The sequence below is a fragment of the Haliotis cracherodii genome, unplaced genomic scaffold, assembly GCF_022045235.1.
Source record: "Haliotis cracherodii isolate W230 unplaced genomic scaffold, xgHalCrac1.p SCAF_4, whole genome shotgun sequence".
Lineage (NCBI taxonomy): Eukaryota > Metazoa > Mollusca > Gastropoda > Lepetellida > Haliotidae > Haliotis > Haliotis cracherodii.
Window position 1 is genome coordinate 50,817,999 of NW_027266297.1, and position 20,960 is coordinate 50,838,958.

At 40.5% G+C, this 20,960-nt stretch overlaps 1 protein-coding gene across 1 annotated transcript in view; it reads right to left on the reverse strand.

The window, feature by feature from the left end:
* The window catches only part of LOC139478718 (SCY1-like protein 2), a 517,883-nt gene that overhangs the window by 370,063 nt on the left and 126,860 nt on the right, over window positions 1-20,960 (reverse strand). Inside the window, exon 8 of the mRNA XM_071261308.1 lies at window positions 16,711-16,827. Coding sequence (XP_071117409.1) covers window positions 16,711-16,827 — 117 coding nt within the window. The remainder of the gene's footprint in view (window positions 1-16,710; window positions 16,828-20,960) is intronic.

The following is a 20,960-nucleotide window of genomic DNA, read 5'->3' on the forward strand; positions in this document are numbered from 1 at the left end:
GTCTACGCTGTACCAGTCATTCACCAGAAATTCAGCACTGCAGTATTACAAACAGTACAGAAGACAAATAGCAAAGTGAATTGCAATTCAAATGGGGTACGGACAACTCGTACATGATGCAATTACATCTTGAAAAAAGATACAGAAAGAACACTGGAAGCCCAACCCATACAGTTTAAACACATGGGGACGATATCCGGGGGATATAAGGTACCAGATGCACCATGCTCCAGTGTAAGTTAGCACATCATTACATCCTCTGTACAGGCACACATATGTAGGAGACAAGAAGCCAGCCCCTAACAGACTACTGACCACCCAATTTGACCAAATTGATCAACAAAGATCACACCAATCCTGAAAAGAGGGGTACCCATTTTTAGATATGCCACCGAACAATAGACCTCTAAACGAAATGGTGGCTAATCTCCCCTCCTGGGAATGTTATTTAGAGGATGATTTGGACAAAGGCAAGGTTTGGACATCATAGATGATGCAGACAATATATATTATGCAGACGTAGAAGTAGACAACAATCTATTGTAATAGGCGCCCTCTAAACCCCGTAAAAGGCACCCAGTGACAGTAGAACTATAAAAATAGTTGACAAATGGTCCGATGTTTTACTGCGGTGCTTTGCGTTGTGCTCTCTTCTCCATGTGAAGTATTCTTATGTCTTTATGTTCTAGGAGGCTCCTGACTGGGTTACCAATTCTAATTATAGATAAGACACAAAGAGTGAAGTTGGATTTAAAGTTTCTTTAACAGAGAAAAAAAACAAAAAAAAAACAACAGGGGCAAAATCCTTCTCCACCTATCTATAACCTACGTGATTTTCCCCCTTCCCTTCCTACGTAAACCAATTTAATCCTCTTACTTAAACTTGTTCTTTTAACCACCCCTCTAACTTAACTCCTAAAAGGAAAACGTGATGACTTTGGTAGCTACAACGAACACTCGGCTTTCTGGGGAAAGGGTGCATTTTCTTATTACATGTAAATACACTCAGTCAAGCACTCATACAGTCAGCAGCCATGTGGTCTGCTAGTGCACAACACACACACTTCCAGCACTGTTACACATGCACACTCATTTATCTAGATACATTGTATGGATAAAGCGAGTGACTGGTAATAGGTTACAAAAACGCTAAATTCCTCCCCATTTAGTTAACAACTTGTTGTTTAAGCAATTAATGAACAACGTTACTAACTCATCAGTCACTGAGAAAGAAATAGTGATCAACTATTTCGATGGAAATCTTCCCATAAAGTTCACTGAAGTATTCTTGAACACTGAAATTCACAAACTTATTGTTCATTCACTTGGTTTCTGATATAAATGAAATGAGCATGCACCTTAAAGTTCAATCTCCTGAAAAAGAACACTCAACAATGAAATACAGTAGTTTACAGATTTAGTCTATCTGGAGCTCAACGCTCACAAGTCGATCTTCTCAACTCAACAGATGAGGACAGTTCTGGACTAGTGTCACATGTAGGTAATGTGGTAAGTGAAAATGGCTTGTCTGCGGGTGATACTGATACAGAACTAGGCTCTGGGAGCTCTGGTGAGAAAGTGATGGCAGACTTCGACACTTCACTTTCTTCCAACAATTCTGTGGATTCTGGTTTCACAGCATCGGGGTCCACATAACGCTTGATGAGGTGATCTACATGTCGCTTCGCAATTTTGTTATTTTCCAAGCTGACTTTGAAGGAGAGAGGACCTGTACACTGGATTATCTCCCCTGGATTATCTCCCCTGGTAACCATTCAGGCTTATGAAGAAAGTTCCTGACGTAAACATCACCGACAGCGAACTCCCGTGACTTTGTATGTCTATTGTGGTAGTTTGCCTGCTTCTCTTGTTTATGTTGAACTTTGATACTGATGTCAGGGTGAAGCAAGTCAAGATGGGAATGTGGACGTCTTCCAAATAATCACTGCGCTGGAGATGACCCAGTCGTAGTCTATGGAGTGTTACGATACCTGAACAGGAATCTTGACACCCTGGTGTCGATTGAACCGCCGCTGAGCTTGATAAATCCCTGTTTGAACGTCTGGAAGCTCCTCTCTGCCAGTCCATTGGACGCTGGATGGTAAGGGGATGTACAGATGTGTTGAATACCATTTCTCTTGATGAATAAAGCAAATTCGTCACTTGTGAAACATGTCCCATTTTCAGACACTATTGTCTCAGGTAGGCCATGAATGGAAAATGTACTCCGAAGACGCTTGAGAGTGGCACTCGTAGTTGCACTGTTGACAGGGAAAACATCCATCAACTTAGAGTGAGAGTCTACAATGATGAGGAACATTTTACCTTGTAAGGGACCTGCATAATCAATGTGCAGATGTGACCATGGTTTGGACGGCCAGTCCCACGTATGTAACTTTGCTTCGCAGGGTGAAGAACGACTCTCCTGACATATGGAACAAGTCCTGACCTTGTTCTCCAGCTCTGAATCAATGCATGGCCACCATACAAGACCTCTTGCAATAGATTTCATCCTCGCTATTCCAGGGTGAGCTTCATGCAACACATCTACTCACTGTTTCCTACCGTGAGGTGGAACCAGTACTCCGTTACCCCACAGAATCGCACCATCCTGAACACTTACCTCAGTTTTCTTCTGAATATATGGCTTTAGCTCTGTATCTGGCTTCATATTTCCTGGAAAACCATATTCCACTAACTTCTTCACTCTAGTTAACAAGGGATCCTTCCTTGTCCAAAACTGAATTTGTCACACATTTACTGGGAATTCTGCCATGTTCTCGAGGAGCATTATTGTGTCTCCTGGAACAGGCGGCACAGACACAGAGGTTTGCAGAGGCAATCTGCTCAAACAATCTTCATTTGCTAACTTGGAGCCTGGTTTATACACAATACTGTAATCATACGCTGCCAACATCAAAGCCCATCTCTGGAGTCTAGCTGACGCCATCACTGGAATGCCTTTCTTGCATCAAGTAGACCCATGAGGGGTTTGTGATCTGATGACAGCTGAAATTTCCATCCGAACAAATACTGGTGGAATTTCTTTATGCCAAACACTATTGCCAGTGCTTCTTTATCAAGCTGTGAATGGTTCTTTTCTGCAGGTGACAAGGAACGTGACGGAAACGCCACAGGCTTCTCAGTACCATTTCACATGAAGTGTGACAGGACGGCACCTACTCCATATGGAGAAACATCAGCTGCTAAGTTGAGAGGAAGGTCTGGATTGTAGTGAGTCAAGACCTTACATGAAGACAAGTGAGATTTCACCTTCAGAAATACTGTATCATGCTTCTTGGTCCATGACCATGAAGCATCCTTTTGTAGTAACCCATGTAGTGGCACTAACGTCTTGGAGAGATTTGGCAGGAATCTCTGGTAGTACTGTACCATCCCAAGGAATGACTTTAACTCTGTCACATTCTGAGGAGCTGGTGCAGACACAATAGCGTTGACCTTCTCCTCTAATGGATGCGGTCCCTGTGCGTCAATCCGGTGTCCCAGGTAAGTGACTGAGTCTTTCTTGATGTGACATTTTGAAGTGTTTAGACGCAACCCTGCTTTCTGCAATCTGTCAAGGACTTCATTCAGATTCTGCATCATCAACACCCGTGACGAGAATATCATCGAGGTAGACGCACACATGTGGCAAGTCGCTGAGAAGACATTCAATTGTCCGCTGGAAGATCGCAGGAGCTGCCAACACCCCAAAAGGTAATCGTTGGCATTCGTATAGACCTTTATGGGTGTTAATTGTGTTTCTTGGAATCATCGTCCAACACTGGCAGCTGGTAGGCATTACTCAAGTCCAATTTCATTAACTTGTGACCACATGAGAGTGATGCAAATAAGTCCTCAATCCTGGGTATTGGGTAACAATCTGGTTTTAGCTACCTGGTTGACTGTTAGTTTGTAATCTCCACATATGCGCACTGAAGACTGATCTGACTTCAACACTGGTACAATTGGTGCTGCCCACTCTGAGTACTGCACTGGTTTTATGACACCCTGCTGTTCTAATCGTTCAAGTTCATTTTCAACCTTGTCCCTCAAGACATAGGCCATGTTCCTGTGCTTGTAGAAGCGTGGTTGTGAAGGAATAGATATGTTAATCTTCACTTTTGTATCTTTCAACTCACCAAGTTCCTCCTTGAAGACATCTGAATGAGAGTTAAGGATACTTTGCACATCATCACAATCAACTCTGAGGATTGTTCCCCAGTCTAGACGAACATGTCGCAGCCAGTCGCAACCAAAGAAATTAGCTCTTCTCCCTTTCACTGCAATCACTGGCAGTTCTGCTGTCTGTTTGCTATAGTTCACTTTCACTGAGCAAGAACCAAGCAGAGGTAAGTTTGTAACAAGGTATGAGAAGGTCCTAGTTTGGGTGGATCTTTCCCTAATGATCTGTAATTATAAGTGTCCTCATTAATCACTGAAAATGTTGCTAAATCAATAAACATTGGTGGTTCTTTCTCTCTCCTCCCAACAAAAGGTGTAGAGCAAGTCTCCATCTTGTAAATGTCATATACTTCACTTTCAACATCATCGTTGTTATCAGGAGTGACCTGATTAGTCGCTGAACGCTTGTGCTGACCCCGACTTCTACCTTGACCTCTAGATCGATACGAGCCACGTCCACAACGAGAACCTTTACTATTCTGTGACTGACGACATACCTTCCCAATGTGGCCAATCTTACCACAATTGTAACACTTGGAAGATTTGTCTGGAGATTTGTGAGTTCGTAAACCACATCTGTCACATGGCGGGTAGACAGGAGCGTGTTGAGATCTTCTACATTCTTCGCTGCTAATTCCATTGACTGTGCTAGTGTATAAGCCTTATTGTAATCAAGAGCTTTCTCTGCTAATAATCTCCTCTGTATTGCATCATTATTAATGCCACAAACTAGTCTGTCTCTAAGTGAATCATCAAGAGTAGTACCAAAGTCACATGTACAAGTTTGCCAATTTGCGCAACTCGGAAGCCTACACTGCAACACTCTCTTGAGACTTTCTATCCCTCTTGTGAAATTTAAGTCTTTCAACTATCACTAACGATGTTGGGTGTTGATGATCCAGCATGACTTTTACTATCTCAGCAAACCCCATTTCCTTAGGTTTCGTAGGAGCACACAAATTCCAGAGAAGTGTGTAGGCTGTCTTACCCATTTCACTAACAGAATAGCCCGTTTCATCTCATCATCCTTATCATCAACACCTCTAGCCGTAAAGTACAAGTCTAACCTCTCACAATAAATGTCCCAGCTGTCAGTCTCTGGATTAAATTCGTCGATCTTCCAGGAGGTATACGACGCCATGTTGTTTATGGAGCGAGTGAAACACGATGGACGTTAATCACACAAAATGTCCACAAAGATGCTAAGACATCCAGTTTTACCTCGTCGCCAATTTATGTGATGACTTTGGTAGCTACAACAAACACTCGGCTTTCCGGGGTAGGGTGCATTCTCTTATAACATGTAAATACACTCAGTCAAGCACTCAGTCAGTCGGCAGCCATGTTGTCTGCTAGCGCACAACACACACATTTTCGGCACTGTTACACGTGTGCACTCATTTATCTAGATACATCGTATGGATAAAGTGAGTGACTGGTTATATGTTACTAAGACGCTACAATAAAACAAACCTATTCAATGCTGCTCTATTTTTCCCCCACCCATACCTCCTAGTCTAAAATTCCAACGTACGGTATAATAAATAATAAATGGTTTTGATTCAGGGCGCGGGAGCCGACTGTACCTTACCAGATACTGGTGAGCGACAACTGACGATTCCCTACCCAGGGTAGGCTAATAAAGCCAACACGCGGACCATGTGACCAGGAAAACGGACACAACCAATGAACACGCTCCTTACATCTGGGCTCTCCCAATAATGGCTTCCGCCTAGCCGAGCATGCAAGAAGCGTGGCATCATCACGTCTTCCCAGCCACTACGCCTGCGTGGGCATAAGCTTCTACAACAAAGACTACAAAGATAGGGACTATGTCAACCGTTCAACTCCCCCTTAAACTAACCCACTTTCTTCTAATCAATCAATAGAGGTTGCATCAATGTCCTCAGACCCCATTATATGGCTTAAGTGGTTTTGAAGTCAGCATATAGGACTGTCGCTGTCAAACCCACACACCCAGCTCTCGATGAACTTTCATCAACTGGTTTTTCAAATCAACTGCAGCAAAGTCAAGGGACCCACACAAAGTCAAGGAACCAAATCACAGATGAAGACAATCTGGTATAAATCAGGACCTCAGATGGTGGACTGTGTTCCTTTCAAATAGTGAGAACAGATGCCTTATTTGGGATGATAGGCCAACCATTCAAATCGTCAAGAACACTTGTTTGGGTTGAGCTTTCTGCCAAGGCAGCAACTGGCTATGTCAGGACTTGAAGTCAGATTTACCAGACCTTGTGGCACAGCACATAAATATGGCAGCTGTTCATGTTCCAACTTTTCAGCTTCTGTCACTGAAACCTTTTCAATTTTCAAACCTTCTATCTCTAAGGTATGAACATCAGAAAGAATTTGCTTCCAATGGTCAATACAAAAAGTCGGTTTTCCAGTATACCGGTACATGTCCCATGATCTTAGGCAGTAGAATTGGGTACACAGGCTACCTTGTTCCTCCCCTCCCTCCTTTTTCTCTGGATGTTTGGGTTCTCTGCCCTGCAAACAATTGTCATAGTGACCATATCTGTGAATGCCCTAGGATGAAATCAGGCTCTGAAGGACCTCTCCAATATGGATGTCTTCTGTTTACATGCTCTCATTGATGATTAAAGAATGAAATGTCTTTCCAGCCCCATGACACAGCCGGCATGATTATCTTCTCTGTATGGAGCAAAATGTGGGTGATATTCATCTTTCAAGTGCAGTCGAATGAGTTCTCTCTGACTCATGATTGTTTCCACACTCGCATGAGCACACGATGACAAGGCATCACCTATTATACTTCTGATAACTCCTGAAAGATCTGTCCTGGTTTTGGTTTCAAACTCTCAGTCACTGCATCTTTCACTTTTTCAAATTATAGCCCACAGATTATGTTGCAGGCTGCAATAAGTCCCACAACAGTTCTTTCACAGCTGGAGCATTAAGGATTTTGCAGTTTTCAAGCCTGTTATAAATCCTCCAATTTTCCTTTCAGGACTTTCTCACGGTGTTTATTTTCAAACATGTCTGTCACCAATTCTGCTAGTTTGGTTGAAACTGGTTGTCACGTAAGTCAAAATTGTCCCCTATACTTTGATCAAACTCATCTACTTGATCACCAGTATGTTAGCCTGAGAAGATTATGCCACTACCATGTGCCATCTTATAGACACCACCATCTTGAATCAAATCTTGCAAGCCATTTGTGAGACAACACAAGATATTTTCTCATGGTTGTATTTTGGGGGGGAACATGGGATAATATCTTCATCAACAAAGTCAACATAACTCTCCTTGTATCCTTCATTCGGATCCAATTATCCTCCATAGAGATATGCTCCTCAAAACAAGCTTGCTTATCTTTATATCCTGATGTCCTATCACCAATGACCATAGTCAAATTTTCCTTTCAGCAAAGATGGGAAAACATCCTTTTCTGAAGAGAAATTATGTTATTCTTGACTAAATCAGTGCCAGGTGACTTCCCTCATTTATCAAGTTGATCTTATTTGAGAGGGATGGAAATTAACCAAGAACGATTGATAGGCTGAATAGGGATAACATATAGCAATACCCCCCAAAATGTTTGAAATTTTACTAGCTTTTAGGATACCTTTAAAATAAACAAAAAATGTTCGAACTCGCAGGCTCGTGCTAATTTCTATCCCTGTTTGGCAGGGTCCACCATACACCCATACATCTCACGGTGAGCAATCACCCTTCAATTTCATTTAAAAAAAACAGATATGAAGCTGTTTAATTTTCTGTACAAATATTTGTATCTGTTCCAGAGGTATGTATCTGTAATTAAACAGATTCCTGTATGTGTGTTGGAAAAATATGTCAATTCCAACAAACTGACACCTTTTCCTGAGGTTGCTGCTGACCTCAAGTGTGTCAAATATTGCACTGATCTGTGCATGCATGTTGCAAGGACGTTTCACAGAATCACATGATCATGTGATTGACTGATAAAATATGGAGCTCCTACAGAAACATGTTTTTATTACTGCAAGACATTAGGTGGCTCTGTGTCATTACAGTAAGTAACAAAAAAGGATATTGTGAATGATTTATTCTTAATTTGCACTGTTCTAATGTCCAGCTTGCTTGATACTCACCTCTGTAGTATTTCTGTTTCATGTTGAGTTCTATGGTTCTGTACACTACTGTCACCTCAGAATAACTGGACTCAGTTAATTACAAAATCTGGATCACTGGACACTTTCATTTTATTCCATGACTTAGTACGTTTAACATTACTGCATGACATTACAATCCAGAAGCAGATCCAAATTGCTAGTCCTTATTCACTGACAACAGTGGGTGCTTCATTACTTCTTTGTAATATCCTGGTAACTTTATATGATATGGCTATGGTAACAGCAGTTCTTGCAATCAATTATCCAACTTTTATCAATGTAATTCCCCTCAACTGAAAACAGCCAACTTATGAGAGGTCATGCACCAGACTACTTTTTCTGAATAATACCATTATACCATAAAAACATGGAGTGCACTGTATATATTTAGTGCTGTACAATGCTGAAACTTCGCTGCCAGCAGCACTGAGCAGTATGAGTTGATGAGATGCTTTGCATTGCTGAGTAGGAAATAAAAATGGACATTGATTTGTCATTACTGGTCTTGCCAGAGCTAGCAAGTTGCCAGGGTTTAGAGAGGCCTGTTCTGAGGCATTTAATACTAGTCATACAGTGCTCTAGATAATATACTCTTCAAAAAAAGAAACTTGAAACAGACTTTCAAAATGTAATATAATGCGATTGTTTCAAAATAGGACACAGAAACCATAATTGAAACACTGTTTGAAGATCAATGTACACAATGTTCAAAACATTAATCGTGTCACCTAGACAGACACACGTACACGAGACAGTTAATGTCACAGGGGTACAGAAAATGTCAGTATCGGTTGTGCCAACCACGTGCATCAATCACCACTTGACACAGACGACCCACAGATGCAATCAAGTTGTCAATAACACGCTGTACGATGTGCTGCCATTCATGCTGTAGTGCATCAAGAAGCGCCGGAAGTGTTTTGGGCGGTGGATTCCTTCTGCGAACGCGTTGATCCAACTCGTCCCACAGATGCTCAATCGGGGACAAATCTGGTGACCAGGCTGGCCAAGGTAATGTCTGGATGTTGTTGTGCTGGAGGAAGTCCTGACAAACATGTGCAATATGCGGTCGAGCGTTGTCCTGCTGGAACTGTCCGCCATGAACGTTGACATGAGGAAGAACGTAAGGCTGTAGGATCAAGTCTCTGTAACGCACACCTGTCAATGCACCTGCCACATGCACGAGAGGCATCCTACCACCGTGATGAATTCCGGCCCATACCATGACACTCCCGCCGCCAAATGGGACAACCTGCTGCACACAGTTTGGGGCGTAACATTCACCCCGACGTCTGTAGACACGTGCACGCCCATCAGCACATTTGAGAAGGAAACGTGACTCGTCAGTAAACAGTACATTTCTCCACCTTGCACGTGCCCATCTAACCCTCTGTTGGCACCAAAGCAAACGGGCCGCCAGATGACGTGGGGTCAATACATGACGTTGAACAGGTCTTCGTGCAAAAAGTCCAGCCTCCCTCAGTCTGTTGCGTACTGTTTGATCTGATATTCTGCGTACCCCAGGAATCTGTGTGGTTGTAGACGTGGCTGTGGTAGTGCGGTCTCGGAGGTGTCGCAGCCGGATGTATCGATCTTGTGCTTTGGTTGAAACCCTTGGTCTTCCTGACCTTGGTCTGTCGTCAACTCTTGTTGGTGTTGTTGTATCGGGTCCACAGTGCGGAGATTGTCTATCTGGATATGCCAAAGTGCCTGGCCACTTCTTGCTGAGTTGCTCCAGCTTGTAATCTCTCAATGGCGTTGTTCCGTTGAGCTGGATTCAGTCTTGGCATTCTGTCACCGCCTCTATTGCCGTTATAAGGACTGTATGAACAGCCGTTGATGTGGATTTTTATACCCATTCAGCAGGGGGGCCTGCATGCCTAAATGCAGGATCCTGTGCTGCACGTTTTTTACAGGCGGTTGCGTTTGGATGGAGCTGTAAAATTGATCCCTAAACGCTACGTTTATGTGCTTTGGATGTGTTTTCACAAATTATAGACACAACATCTTTCTGTTTGACTTATTTGGTTCGCATTTAATGTAATTATTTTAGATATTTGGCAAAAAGTGGTTTTACATCTATGTCAAGTTTCTTTTTTTGAAGAGTATATTATTTACCTTACCTTAACTTAACATACTAGTCAGATTGGTTAAGGAGCGGACAATTATTTTCCATGTCGCACGCTCACAGGCGGGGTACAAATTTCAAGTTTACACATCTCACATTTAAAACACATCTCAAGTAACATGCTTATCTTAGATAAGTATCGATGAGTTTCTGAAAAGAAGCAATGTTTAATCGAAATGCATTGGGTAGAGGGACATAACTTAGTTCATTTGCATCGTCTGCTGCAATTTTTGCTTTCTAAGTGAAACTGTGGTAACATATTCTGACCTGTATGATAGAATGTCCGTAAGACAAAATTGCTGTCAACTGATCCATTGGGGAATATTGGTATTGTAAACGTGACATGAGTCATAAAAGTTTTATCATAAAAGACTAGCATAAAGGGTCCCTGAAAGCTGCTTAACGAAAGTAAGACTTTACTCTTTATCATATCCATGAATAGGGGTAATGAAACCAAAGCAGGACCAAATGTACACGTTTCCCTCCAGACAAACCAAGCCAGCACGACGATGTTGAAACAATGTTGAATCAATGTCATGCTTCAACGTTGAAATGACATGGAATTTTGTTTGGATTTGAAAATTGTAATGATGTTGAAATGTCGACGTTGAATCAATATCAGATATCAAAGATGAAACTATGTTGTGCTTAAACATTGAAATGACACTGATTTTGGGTTGGATTTGAAGGTTGAAATGTCGACGTTGAATCAACATCAGATATCAAAGATGAAACTATGTTGTGCTTAAACATTGAAATGACACTGATTTTGGGTTGGATTTGAAGGTTGAAATGTCGACATAAATACAACAGAAACGACTGTCTGAACAAATGACAATATTTTTTAATACTGCTTGAAAAGAAATTACAACCTTTGAGTAGCACTATAAGATGAAAAAATGTAATGTAAAACTCCAAGCCAAAGTGTCCCTCAATTAATTAAGTGCAATCCATGTCACAGTCATATTAAGGAAAACATCTGTGAGCACCATCCTCAAAGCCTGTAGTCTTTGGCACAATCTCCAGATGTCCAGTATCAAATGTAAGAACTGAGCACATCATCTTGCCACAACATGAAGTATACAGCATAAAGGCTACATTATCTCCCATGATTCATCAAACATCTGCTCTCCTCATCCTGCCTGTCGACTAACTGAAGAGAGAAACAAAAAAAACTATCAACACATAAAGATAACCATGATGATTACTTAACCGAAGTTAAAGAATATAATTATTATCAACATTTATCATGGCAAATACAGCAAAACATAACTGAATGCAGGACGACAGTCAAGGACACTGAGTCCCATATCGCACTAAGCTGAAATCTGATTTGAATAGATAATTTTCTCTTCCCTGTGTCCCACACACTACCAAAATGATTGATATAATTTCTATATTCTTTATTTATTGAACATGCTCTTTGTACTTGTTGAAAATCATGCCATGCAATGTGTGTTTACATGAATCATTTTCAGAATTTCCTCTGGTAACACCAAAGACAAAACGGTTACACCAAAGACCATGCGTAACATCCAAGGACATTACCATAACTCACAGCAACTTTTCTATTACTTCACAATAATCTGTCAGTAGGAAATGATGCACTATAGTTGGTGTTGCATATATGCAATGGCATCAGACATTTGGTTTCACAACGTTTTCTTGGAAGTTACTACTGCTGTTTTGTGGTAACACTGAGGACCTATTAAGTAACACCAAAGACATTTAGTGATTATAAATTAAGTGTTAATCAAGAGTTGAAATTACACTGGCATAAGACATGTTTTACCCATCAACATAAACTTCAAAGTTATTACTTGCTGACTTAATTGCGGAAACACCAAGAACACATTAAGACATTTAGCTTCATCTAACCCTATATGTAGCAACAATACAAATTTAAATGTTATGATTAAAGCATTGTAATTCCAATGGCACAAGACATGTTTAGCCATTGCCCATTCAAAGTAAATAATTGCTGACATTTTGTACTGATTCAGGTAACACCAAGCACAGTGCACAGATCATAAATCAGGTGAAGTTAAGCAACGTCAGTCTCAGAGAGTAGTTGGATGGGTGACCATGTTATAAGCCCCTCCTGAGAGTTTCTAGGGCTTCGGTCCTGCCCCACACTAAAGCACATGTACCACATGTGTCTCCTTATACCACTACTACAGGTATATAAATCTGGCTCCTGTGGAAGTGGTCCAGAACCATCATTACCTACACTACTATAGTCCGTTTGACTCCAAATGAGAACAATGAATTGGAAAATAACTCGAAATCCAGAAAGGTGTATGAAACATCAATATGGTACTTGACCATGAATACCCTGTACCCAACAAAATCTGAATTTTGTTTATTTTAAGACCCATGACAGATGAAGTTCTTTAAGAAACTATCATGTAATTTTGTATAGAAATGTGTACATGACACGTAGGGGGGACAAACCGTGGAAGGCACAGCGCAAGCACACATGCACTGCACGTTCTGTGGTAGGGGAAATGATAGAGCGTTAGAGGGGCCGTCTCATGATAATTTCAATCGCAACCTGACTCGCTCATGCCATAGATCTCGTCGTCAGAACTGCTGGTGCCTGAACCGACTACCACTATTATAGGTTGGACTGTTGCTGGCCGTAGTCCATCTCGTGACCAATAACGTGGCTCCATCTCGTCAACGACTGTGGCCACACAATACCTCCATGTTTCTACTGTTACCCGACCAAGGGATTCCTTTACGAGTTGTTCAACATCTCGTAATTTGAACGTTGTGTTCGATCGTCCAACGTCACCCTTGACGATGCCCCATACCAACTTGATTGGATTCAGGTTGCAGTGATAAGGTGGCAGTCGTAAGACAGCGTGACCCTGACCCTTGATGTATCTGTCAACTTTATACACGGGGTCAGGTTTCATAGTTTTAATGATTTCATAGAGCTGTGGTTTCGTCGCTCGAGAAGGAACGGTAATGTTCCTCCGTTGCAGCCAAGTAACCATGTCTCCTTTATGGTTATTAGAGGTTGAAGTCTTGCTTTCTGGATCCTGCACACTTTGATACGGTGCATTGTCCATGACAATGAGAGACTTGGTAGGCAAAGCAGGGACTAATTTATCTTTCACCCACTCCAGAAATACATTGCCGTTCATTTCTGTGTTGTAGTCCCTGTTGTCTTTAGCCTTGGCTCTAAAGACGAGGTCACAGTCTGGGAGAAAACCCTGACTAGCAGAACCAGCATGGAGAACTATGAGTCTTTCACCCTTTCCCGTTGGTAACCTTCTACCAGACTCCTTACAGTCACCACTGGGTACCCACTGACTGCTGGCTGTGTGTGACACATTTACCCATGTCTCATCTAAGAATACGGGCTCATATCCTTCTTCACGTTTCTGCTTGATGGTACGAAGGTAATGATTTCGGAGACGAACAATGTCAGACCGTTCACACAACACAGCCTTATTTTCTCCAGTTATCTTTTTGTATTTGTAACCAAATGTATGCAACAGCTGCCATAGTTTGTACTTTGTAACACGTAAATCATGGTCAGTTTCAAGGTGTTTCTTCAAAATTCTTAGGGACAGGTACTTATTTTCTGAGTGCAGTTTAACAATTGCACGTCTGACTTGATCCCTCTGAAAACTGTCTAATTTATCAACCTTACGTGGTTTTGACATGTTCACTACCTCCTTGGCCTGACTATTTGTATCTCGTCGACTAACAACATTTTTAAGTTTCTGAGGGGACATACAAGAGCTTTTAAAGCCCGTTTCAAGAATTTTTTAATAGCATAAAAAGGCTTTGCTCTTTCTGCTTCACTTCTAAAGAAATCATACACATTCAACATCAACTGTTTAACATCTGCTGAGTAGCGCATCTTGTCATTGAATGAACACAGTCACTGTGTAGCACGTGCAGACCGTGCTTGCGCTGTTCCTTCCACGGTTTGTCCCCCCTACATGTCATGTACACATTTCTATACAAAATTACATGATAGTTTCTTAAAGAACTTCATCCGTCATGGGTCTTAAAATAAACAAAATTCAGATTTTGTTGGGTACAGGGTATTCATGGTCAAGTACTGTATTGATGTTTCAATCACCTTTCTGGATTTCGAGTTATTTTGCAATTCATTGTTCTCATTTGGAGTCAAACGGACTGTAGTGACTTTGTTCGAAATGTGTCTCTGTTCACCCAGCTTTGAGTGGGTACCCGGTAGGATGAGATGGTTATGTGGCTGTTACCCTTCTAGGGCCTCACAGGCAGCTTGGGTTGTAATGATAGTGTAGCGCTAAGAGCATCCACTTGGTGAATGGAATCTGGCGCATATAAATGCACTTATTATTAAATACAAAGTTTCATTCAACATTCAACATAAAGTAGCCGACAACATTCATAACAAATGCATTTAATTCTTCCAGTATGCATGTAAGGATGTGTGTTACACCAAAAACATGGAACTTTCATTTGGTTATTCTTGGTGTTACCTTTTTCCAGTTTGAATAACTTTTTGTTCAATAGACTAAAAACATTGTGACTATATATCACTCCACCACAAGCAAATAAACCACTGACAAGGCAAATGTTTGATGATATATTTTAATTTGGTTCTCCACTGAAATATTAGGGATAAATGTTAAGGGCTATCTAAAATTTTATGAAAGATAGAGATTCCTGACATAAACAGGCTACATATTTTGACAATGACCCTTATGCAAACCACACCAAATAAACCATCAAGTTGTATGCATTCAATCTAAACGGTATAGGCATCTTGTTACAAAACAAATTTATCTAATATTACTTACTGTCACATGATCTGATTCTCCTTTTCCTCACGTATCCTTTGTTTGGAAAGAGAATAGTCTTTTTCATTCGTCATCACTCGGATGTTCCAAGGTGGAATTATCCGAAAATCACAATGCCCAAATATGCACCGCTAATGTTCAGGGTAAATGCAAGATGTCTTGTCATGTAAAAGAATTTATTCAAAATCAATATTAACTCCTGTGGTTAAGAAAAGCATTCAATATAGATAAATATATATAGATATATTGATTAGCATCTTGAAACGGTGTAAGTATTTAAATATAGAATATGAAGGAAATGCTTAAATCATTATCCTTTGGACAAAACATTGAAATGTCACAATGCCATGTGCCTCTTGGGAAACTGACCACATTTGCATAGAGAGGATTTCACATTTCATATTTCACTTGAATGCTTGTCCACTAGTTGCATGTTGTTTTCTTCAGTGACTGAGCCAAAAGTCAGGACCCTCATTTGTGTTCCTGGTAGGGCTGGGACGAGTCCTACTTAGTACCCACCCAACCCGAGTACCCGAGTTACCTGTCCTAGCCTGAGTTGCTGGTGCAGAGTGCAGAAATCTGTACATCACATGAACCAATGGTAGCCATTACATTCTGCCTGTTTTGAGACCCACTCTATTCACCAAAAAAGTTTACAGCTGAACCTGACATTAAAACAGGGGTTGATTTCGAACCATAGATATAACTGCAGCCAAGATGTGTCTGTGGGCTCTTTGCCATAGAATTTCATTATTGACTGTTGTTTCACCATTTCCATTTGCTATCCTATTACTAGACATGATGAGAAATAGCTAGAGATTAGCATTTGCCAAAGAAATTTAAGAGAAGGATGATATTATCAAATAATTGAAAGTTATGGACATTGTTGGAATTCAGAATGTATTTACCTACTTATAGCTGTATTGCTACAGATCCACATTTCATTATTATTGTATCTGTATCTGGTCTTCGTACGACGATATGGTCCTGCAGCAGTGTAACCCATGAATAATGACAGATGTCTACTTCCTGAAGGTATCTATTAGGGTCCAGAAGGTAAATGAGTGAATCTGAGGGAGCTTTAATGCAGTATGGAATGGTGACTGTGAAGTGTAAGGCACAGGCACATAATTTAAGCAAACAGGAAACAAACTGTTGCACAGTTTGGCTAAAATGACTTTAAAATTTCAGAGTGTGTCAGCTTTCCCTGGGGGAATGCTTAAAATTTACCAGGCTGCAGGCACTTGTCACTGAAACCCAGCTGCCTAGGTGTGATAGTGACTAAGCATCATCTACTGGGATGAATGTGTGATTCCAACTGTTAATCAGTGGCCCCTCACTGTCAAGGGATTCTGGATGTGCAGCAGCTGGAGCAGGCTATACAGGGCCATCTCTTATCCTCCGTGTAAAGATTGCATACACATAGTAATACCTCATATATACTCACTGTAGAAAAGACATGTGCAGTAGGCCTGTATCTTACATCCCTGTTTATCATCTTCTCCACAGGATCAACAAGTTGAAGCGGCATTTTATGAGCAATTATTCCAAATAAATCATGCATCTGTAAACAAACAAGAAAAACAGTTACCAGAACAAATGATATGATGAATACTTGAAACTCAATAAGATGTTAGAGACTGACCATGTAATATTCAGGGGGATCCTGGGAGTTTTGTTAGAGACAGGATATATTTCACTGCTTTATAAGCATCATATTTTTCTCTGCCAAATCACAACATTTTTGGGGTTGCTGTAAAAGCTAAGGGAAAATTTAGATTTATTTTTCACCGCCATGCACGGACGCAAGCCACACCACGCCAATGTCCACTGAGAGTATATGTTCAAATACAGCAAAATCTGACATTGTTCTTGTTCTGAAGTCATGTTGCCTTATTACAATATAAGGGTAATACCATTTTTAGGGTATTATTATTTGCCCAAAGTCTGCCATTAACTGCCAACTGACAAAGGAGTGAAATAGCCAAAGGGCTTCCACAAATGATAATGCCCATAAATTAGCATTATTGTTATAACTGCTAAAATAATAGATTTAGTACCAAGCATGATAATATCTGTAACACTATCATCATATAACATTTATACTAAGTTTTTAAAAAGTAATTAGATCCACAGCAAGTGCTTTTATAAGTTATCATGGTGTAACATTTATACAAAATTTCATATGATCATAGAGGGATCCAGGATACATATTAGGATCCAGGAAAAATGCAGATACAAAATATTAGTAGTTTCAGTTATAGCTTTTTAGATAGATGCTAACCTAAGGTAACATGATCCCATCTCCCAGACATACTATTCCAATAAGACAAAAGTTATGTCTACATAGTTTTGTAGATTGCCTTGAACTATTTTATTAAAGTAAATCTGTCATGTCATCACCTATTTTAGAATAACATTCAACAAATACTTCAATTTAGACTCATTCAGGATTAGCCCCATACAAGCTTGTCTGTTGTGATACCATAATCTCTTTCCAAGCACCCAGTAAATGGTTCATTCTCATTACGCTGACTTTCCGAAAAAAGTATTTGCGTTACACTGGTCAGCGTTTTTTCTTTGATGATATGTGCGTGTTATGTTAACACACGAGGTTGTTACAAGCACGCAGTGAATGGTGTTTTTGGATGGTGTTCAGGACACATTCTAACAGTAGAAACATATAACAGATTTATGATACATTTTTGTGAAGTTTATTCCACACATTATATTCCGAACATAATATTGTATCAAAAACAGCAACATTATCAGGCAACAGTTGATACATTTCAATTTGGTACAACGAACAGAACATGATTTACATGAATTATAATATTATTTTTTTAACATGATTAGAATGGCTGATGCAACATCGGCAGTGTGGATGATGTCGATTTCTGGCCTCTCCAGCCTCATCTTCAAATTGGCGATCTTGCGGTCGACTTCTGAGTATTTCTTCTTCTTGGGAGGTCTTTTCTCTCCTGCTTCGTACTGCACTCTGTGAATTTCTGATGACTTCTGCTCTTTGGAAAGGATGGTAATCATCTTGAAAATGTTGGGATGTGCCTTTCCCACGATCTTCTTTAGTCGACTGTGCCATCCCTCTAGGTGGTTGTTTATACGTGGCCCATTATTGTTGAAGTGGTTCCACTGGTGGATGTGGAGATCGCCCTTGATCCACTGGCTGGTCATGTAGTCTGCAAGTCTTTGACATCTTTGATCATCTGGAATGCGCTCCATTAGCTCAAGGAAGTAGTCTTCAACCTACAAATAAAAATGCATAAAAGTAATCCTGTCAGTTTTACACATTAACATGCATATTGAATATATTACACATTAACATGCATATTGAATATATTACACATTAAAATGCATATTGAATATATTACACATTAACATGCATATTGAACATATTACACATTAACATTCATATTGAATATATTACACATTAAAATGCATATTGAATATATTACACATTAACATGCATATTGAATTTGTTACACATTAACATACATATTGAATTTATTACACATTAACATGCATACTGAATATATTACACATTAACATGCATATTAAATTTATTACACAATAACATGCATATTGAATATATACTGAACCAAATTAAAAACTTCACAATCCTAATTTTTTTACATTTTGACCAGTTATCATTGTGGGCCCTTATTGTGTATTTAAACAGTAATGGCCACATCTTCAGATAACACCCGCTTTTGTGCAGGTGAATCGATCAAAATCTTGTGCACAGCACTAGTGGCAAAAGTGTTTATTCACGTAGCAACTGGTCACGTGGCCATAATACCGCACGTGTTTTCAGCCATACTTGTTAGCAGTCATTAACAAAAAAAGAAAAACACAAGAAAACAAAAGTCTTTACAGCCATTTGTCATGCCATGCCTTTCAAATGTGCAACGTGAACGTGCCATCGGCATGTTGCAGACGGGAACTTCCGCAGCTGAAGTCGCAAGGACGATGGGTTGTAGTTGACGGACTGTTTATGATTTACAGATGTGTCTACAGCAAACGGTTACAACCGCTGATTGCCCTCGGCCATGTCAACCACGTGTGACATCACATGCAGAGGATCGTCAGATTGTCTTATGTCACCTCCGTAACCGATTTTTGAGGCTACATCAACCAGAAATGAACTGTTTAGGGGTAGACTGGGTGCGCAACCTGTTCGAAACCGTCTGAGAACTGCTCACCTTCATTCATGACGGCCATACTGCGGGCCGATGCTGACTCAATTACACAGACGTGTACGTCAATTGTGGGCACAGCGACACTTACGATGGACTCAGAGGAATTGGAATCAAGTCGTTTTCAGTGATGAATCCCGATTTAATCTTCAATTTGCTGATGGTAGGGCGAGGGTGTGGAGGCGCCATCATGTACGTTACGCCGAGTGTTGTGTACAGGAAGTTGACAGATTTCGAGGCGGAAGTGTCATGGTGTGGGGTGCTTTCTGTGGCAATGCACGTTCCAGGCTTCCTGTCATCCGTGGCAACCTCAATGCTGCTGCTTACCACGACCATGTACTGGCACCAGAACTTCTGCCTTTTATGGCAGCACATGGATCCGGTTTGATCTTCCAACACGACAATGCCAGACCCCACACAGCAATTTTGACTTTCCTTCAGAATGCGGGAGTCAACGTCATGGACTGGCCGTCAAGGACTCCCAACCTCAATCCCATCGGACACGTCTGGGATGCTCTTGGCAGAAGTCTACAGAATTTGCAAGATCTTGGCACCATTTTGCAGCAACAATGGCATCGTCTTCCCAATCATGTGTTCACAAGCATCACAAGGTCCATGCGGAGGCGTTGTGTGGCAGTTGTCAATGCACATGGTGGCCATACACGCTACTGAACTCGTGTGCCATCAGATTCTCGTGCTTGGGACTTATGATTTAAACTGTTAATGTTATTACCGAATACCGTAGGTGCTTGGAACAAATTATAGTTACCACCGTTAATAAAAATCCTTCCCTGGACAATAATGATTAAAAATTACCTTCTCTGATACATTTGTCCGTTGTATATCATATATGTGATTACTTTTAAAAATGTGAAGTTTTTAATTTGACTCAGTATATTACAGCATATTAAATATTAAATTTATTACACATTAACATGCATATTGAATATATTACACATTAACATGCATATTAAATTTATTACACATTAACATGCATATTGAATATATTACACATTAACATGCATATTGTATATATTTCACATTAACATGCATATTAAATTTATTACACATTAACATGTATATTTAGTATAACAAGTTTACTGAATCTAATCTAAAGGTCTGGTTACTGCTTACATTGCCAACAGGAATGAGTGGCATTATTGCACACCGCCTGACGAACGTTGTAATCTCTGGTCTGTCAGTGTAGTTTTTCTGCATGTTTCACTGTTAGGTCTTCACCAAACACTGGGCAAAGTGGAAGAAGCGTCCATTCCATTTTCATTTTCTTCTCACAAGTGTTTACCTGAACCCGAATTCAGTCCTACCATAAAGATAATCCGGACTAAAAGTTAAAATCACACACGCTAATCCCATTGTTCTCTTAATCCCCAGTTAACAACCCAACTGCAACTATTCGCATTTTGCCGACCTTAATTTTGACCCCAAATGTCTAAAGGTCAGCGTAACGCGAAGACACCCAGTA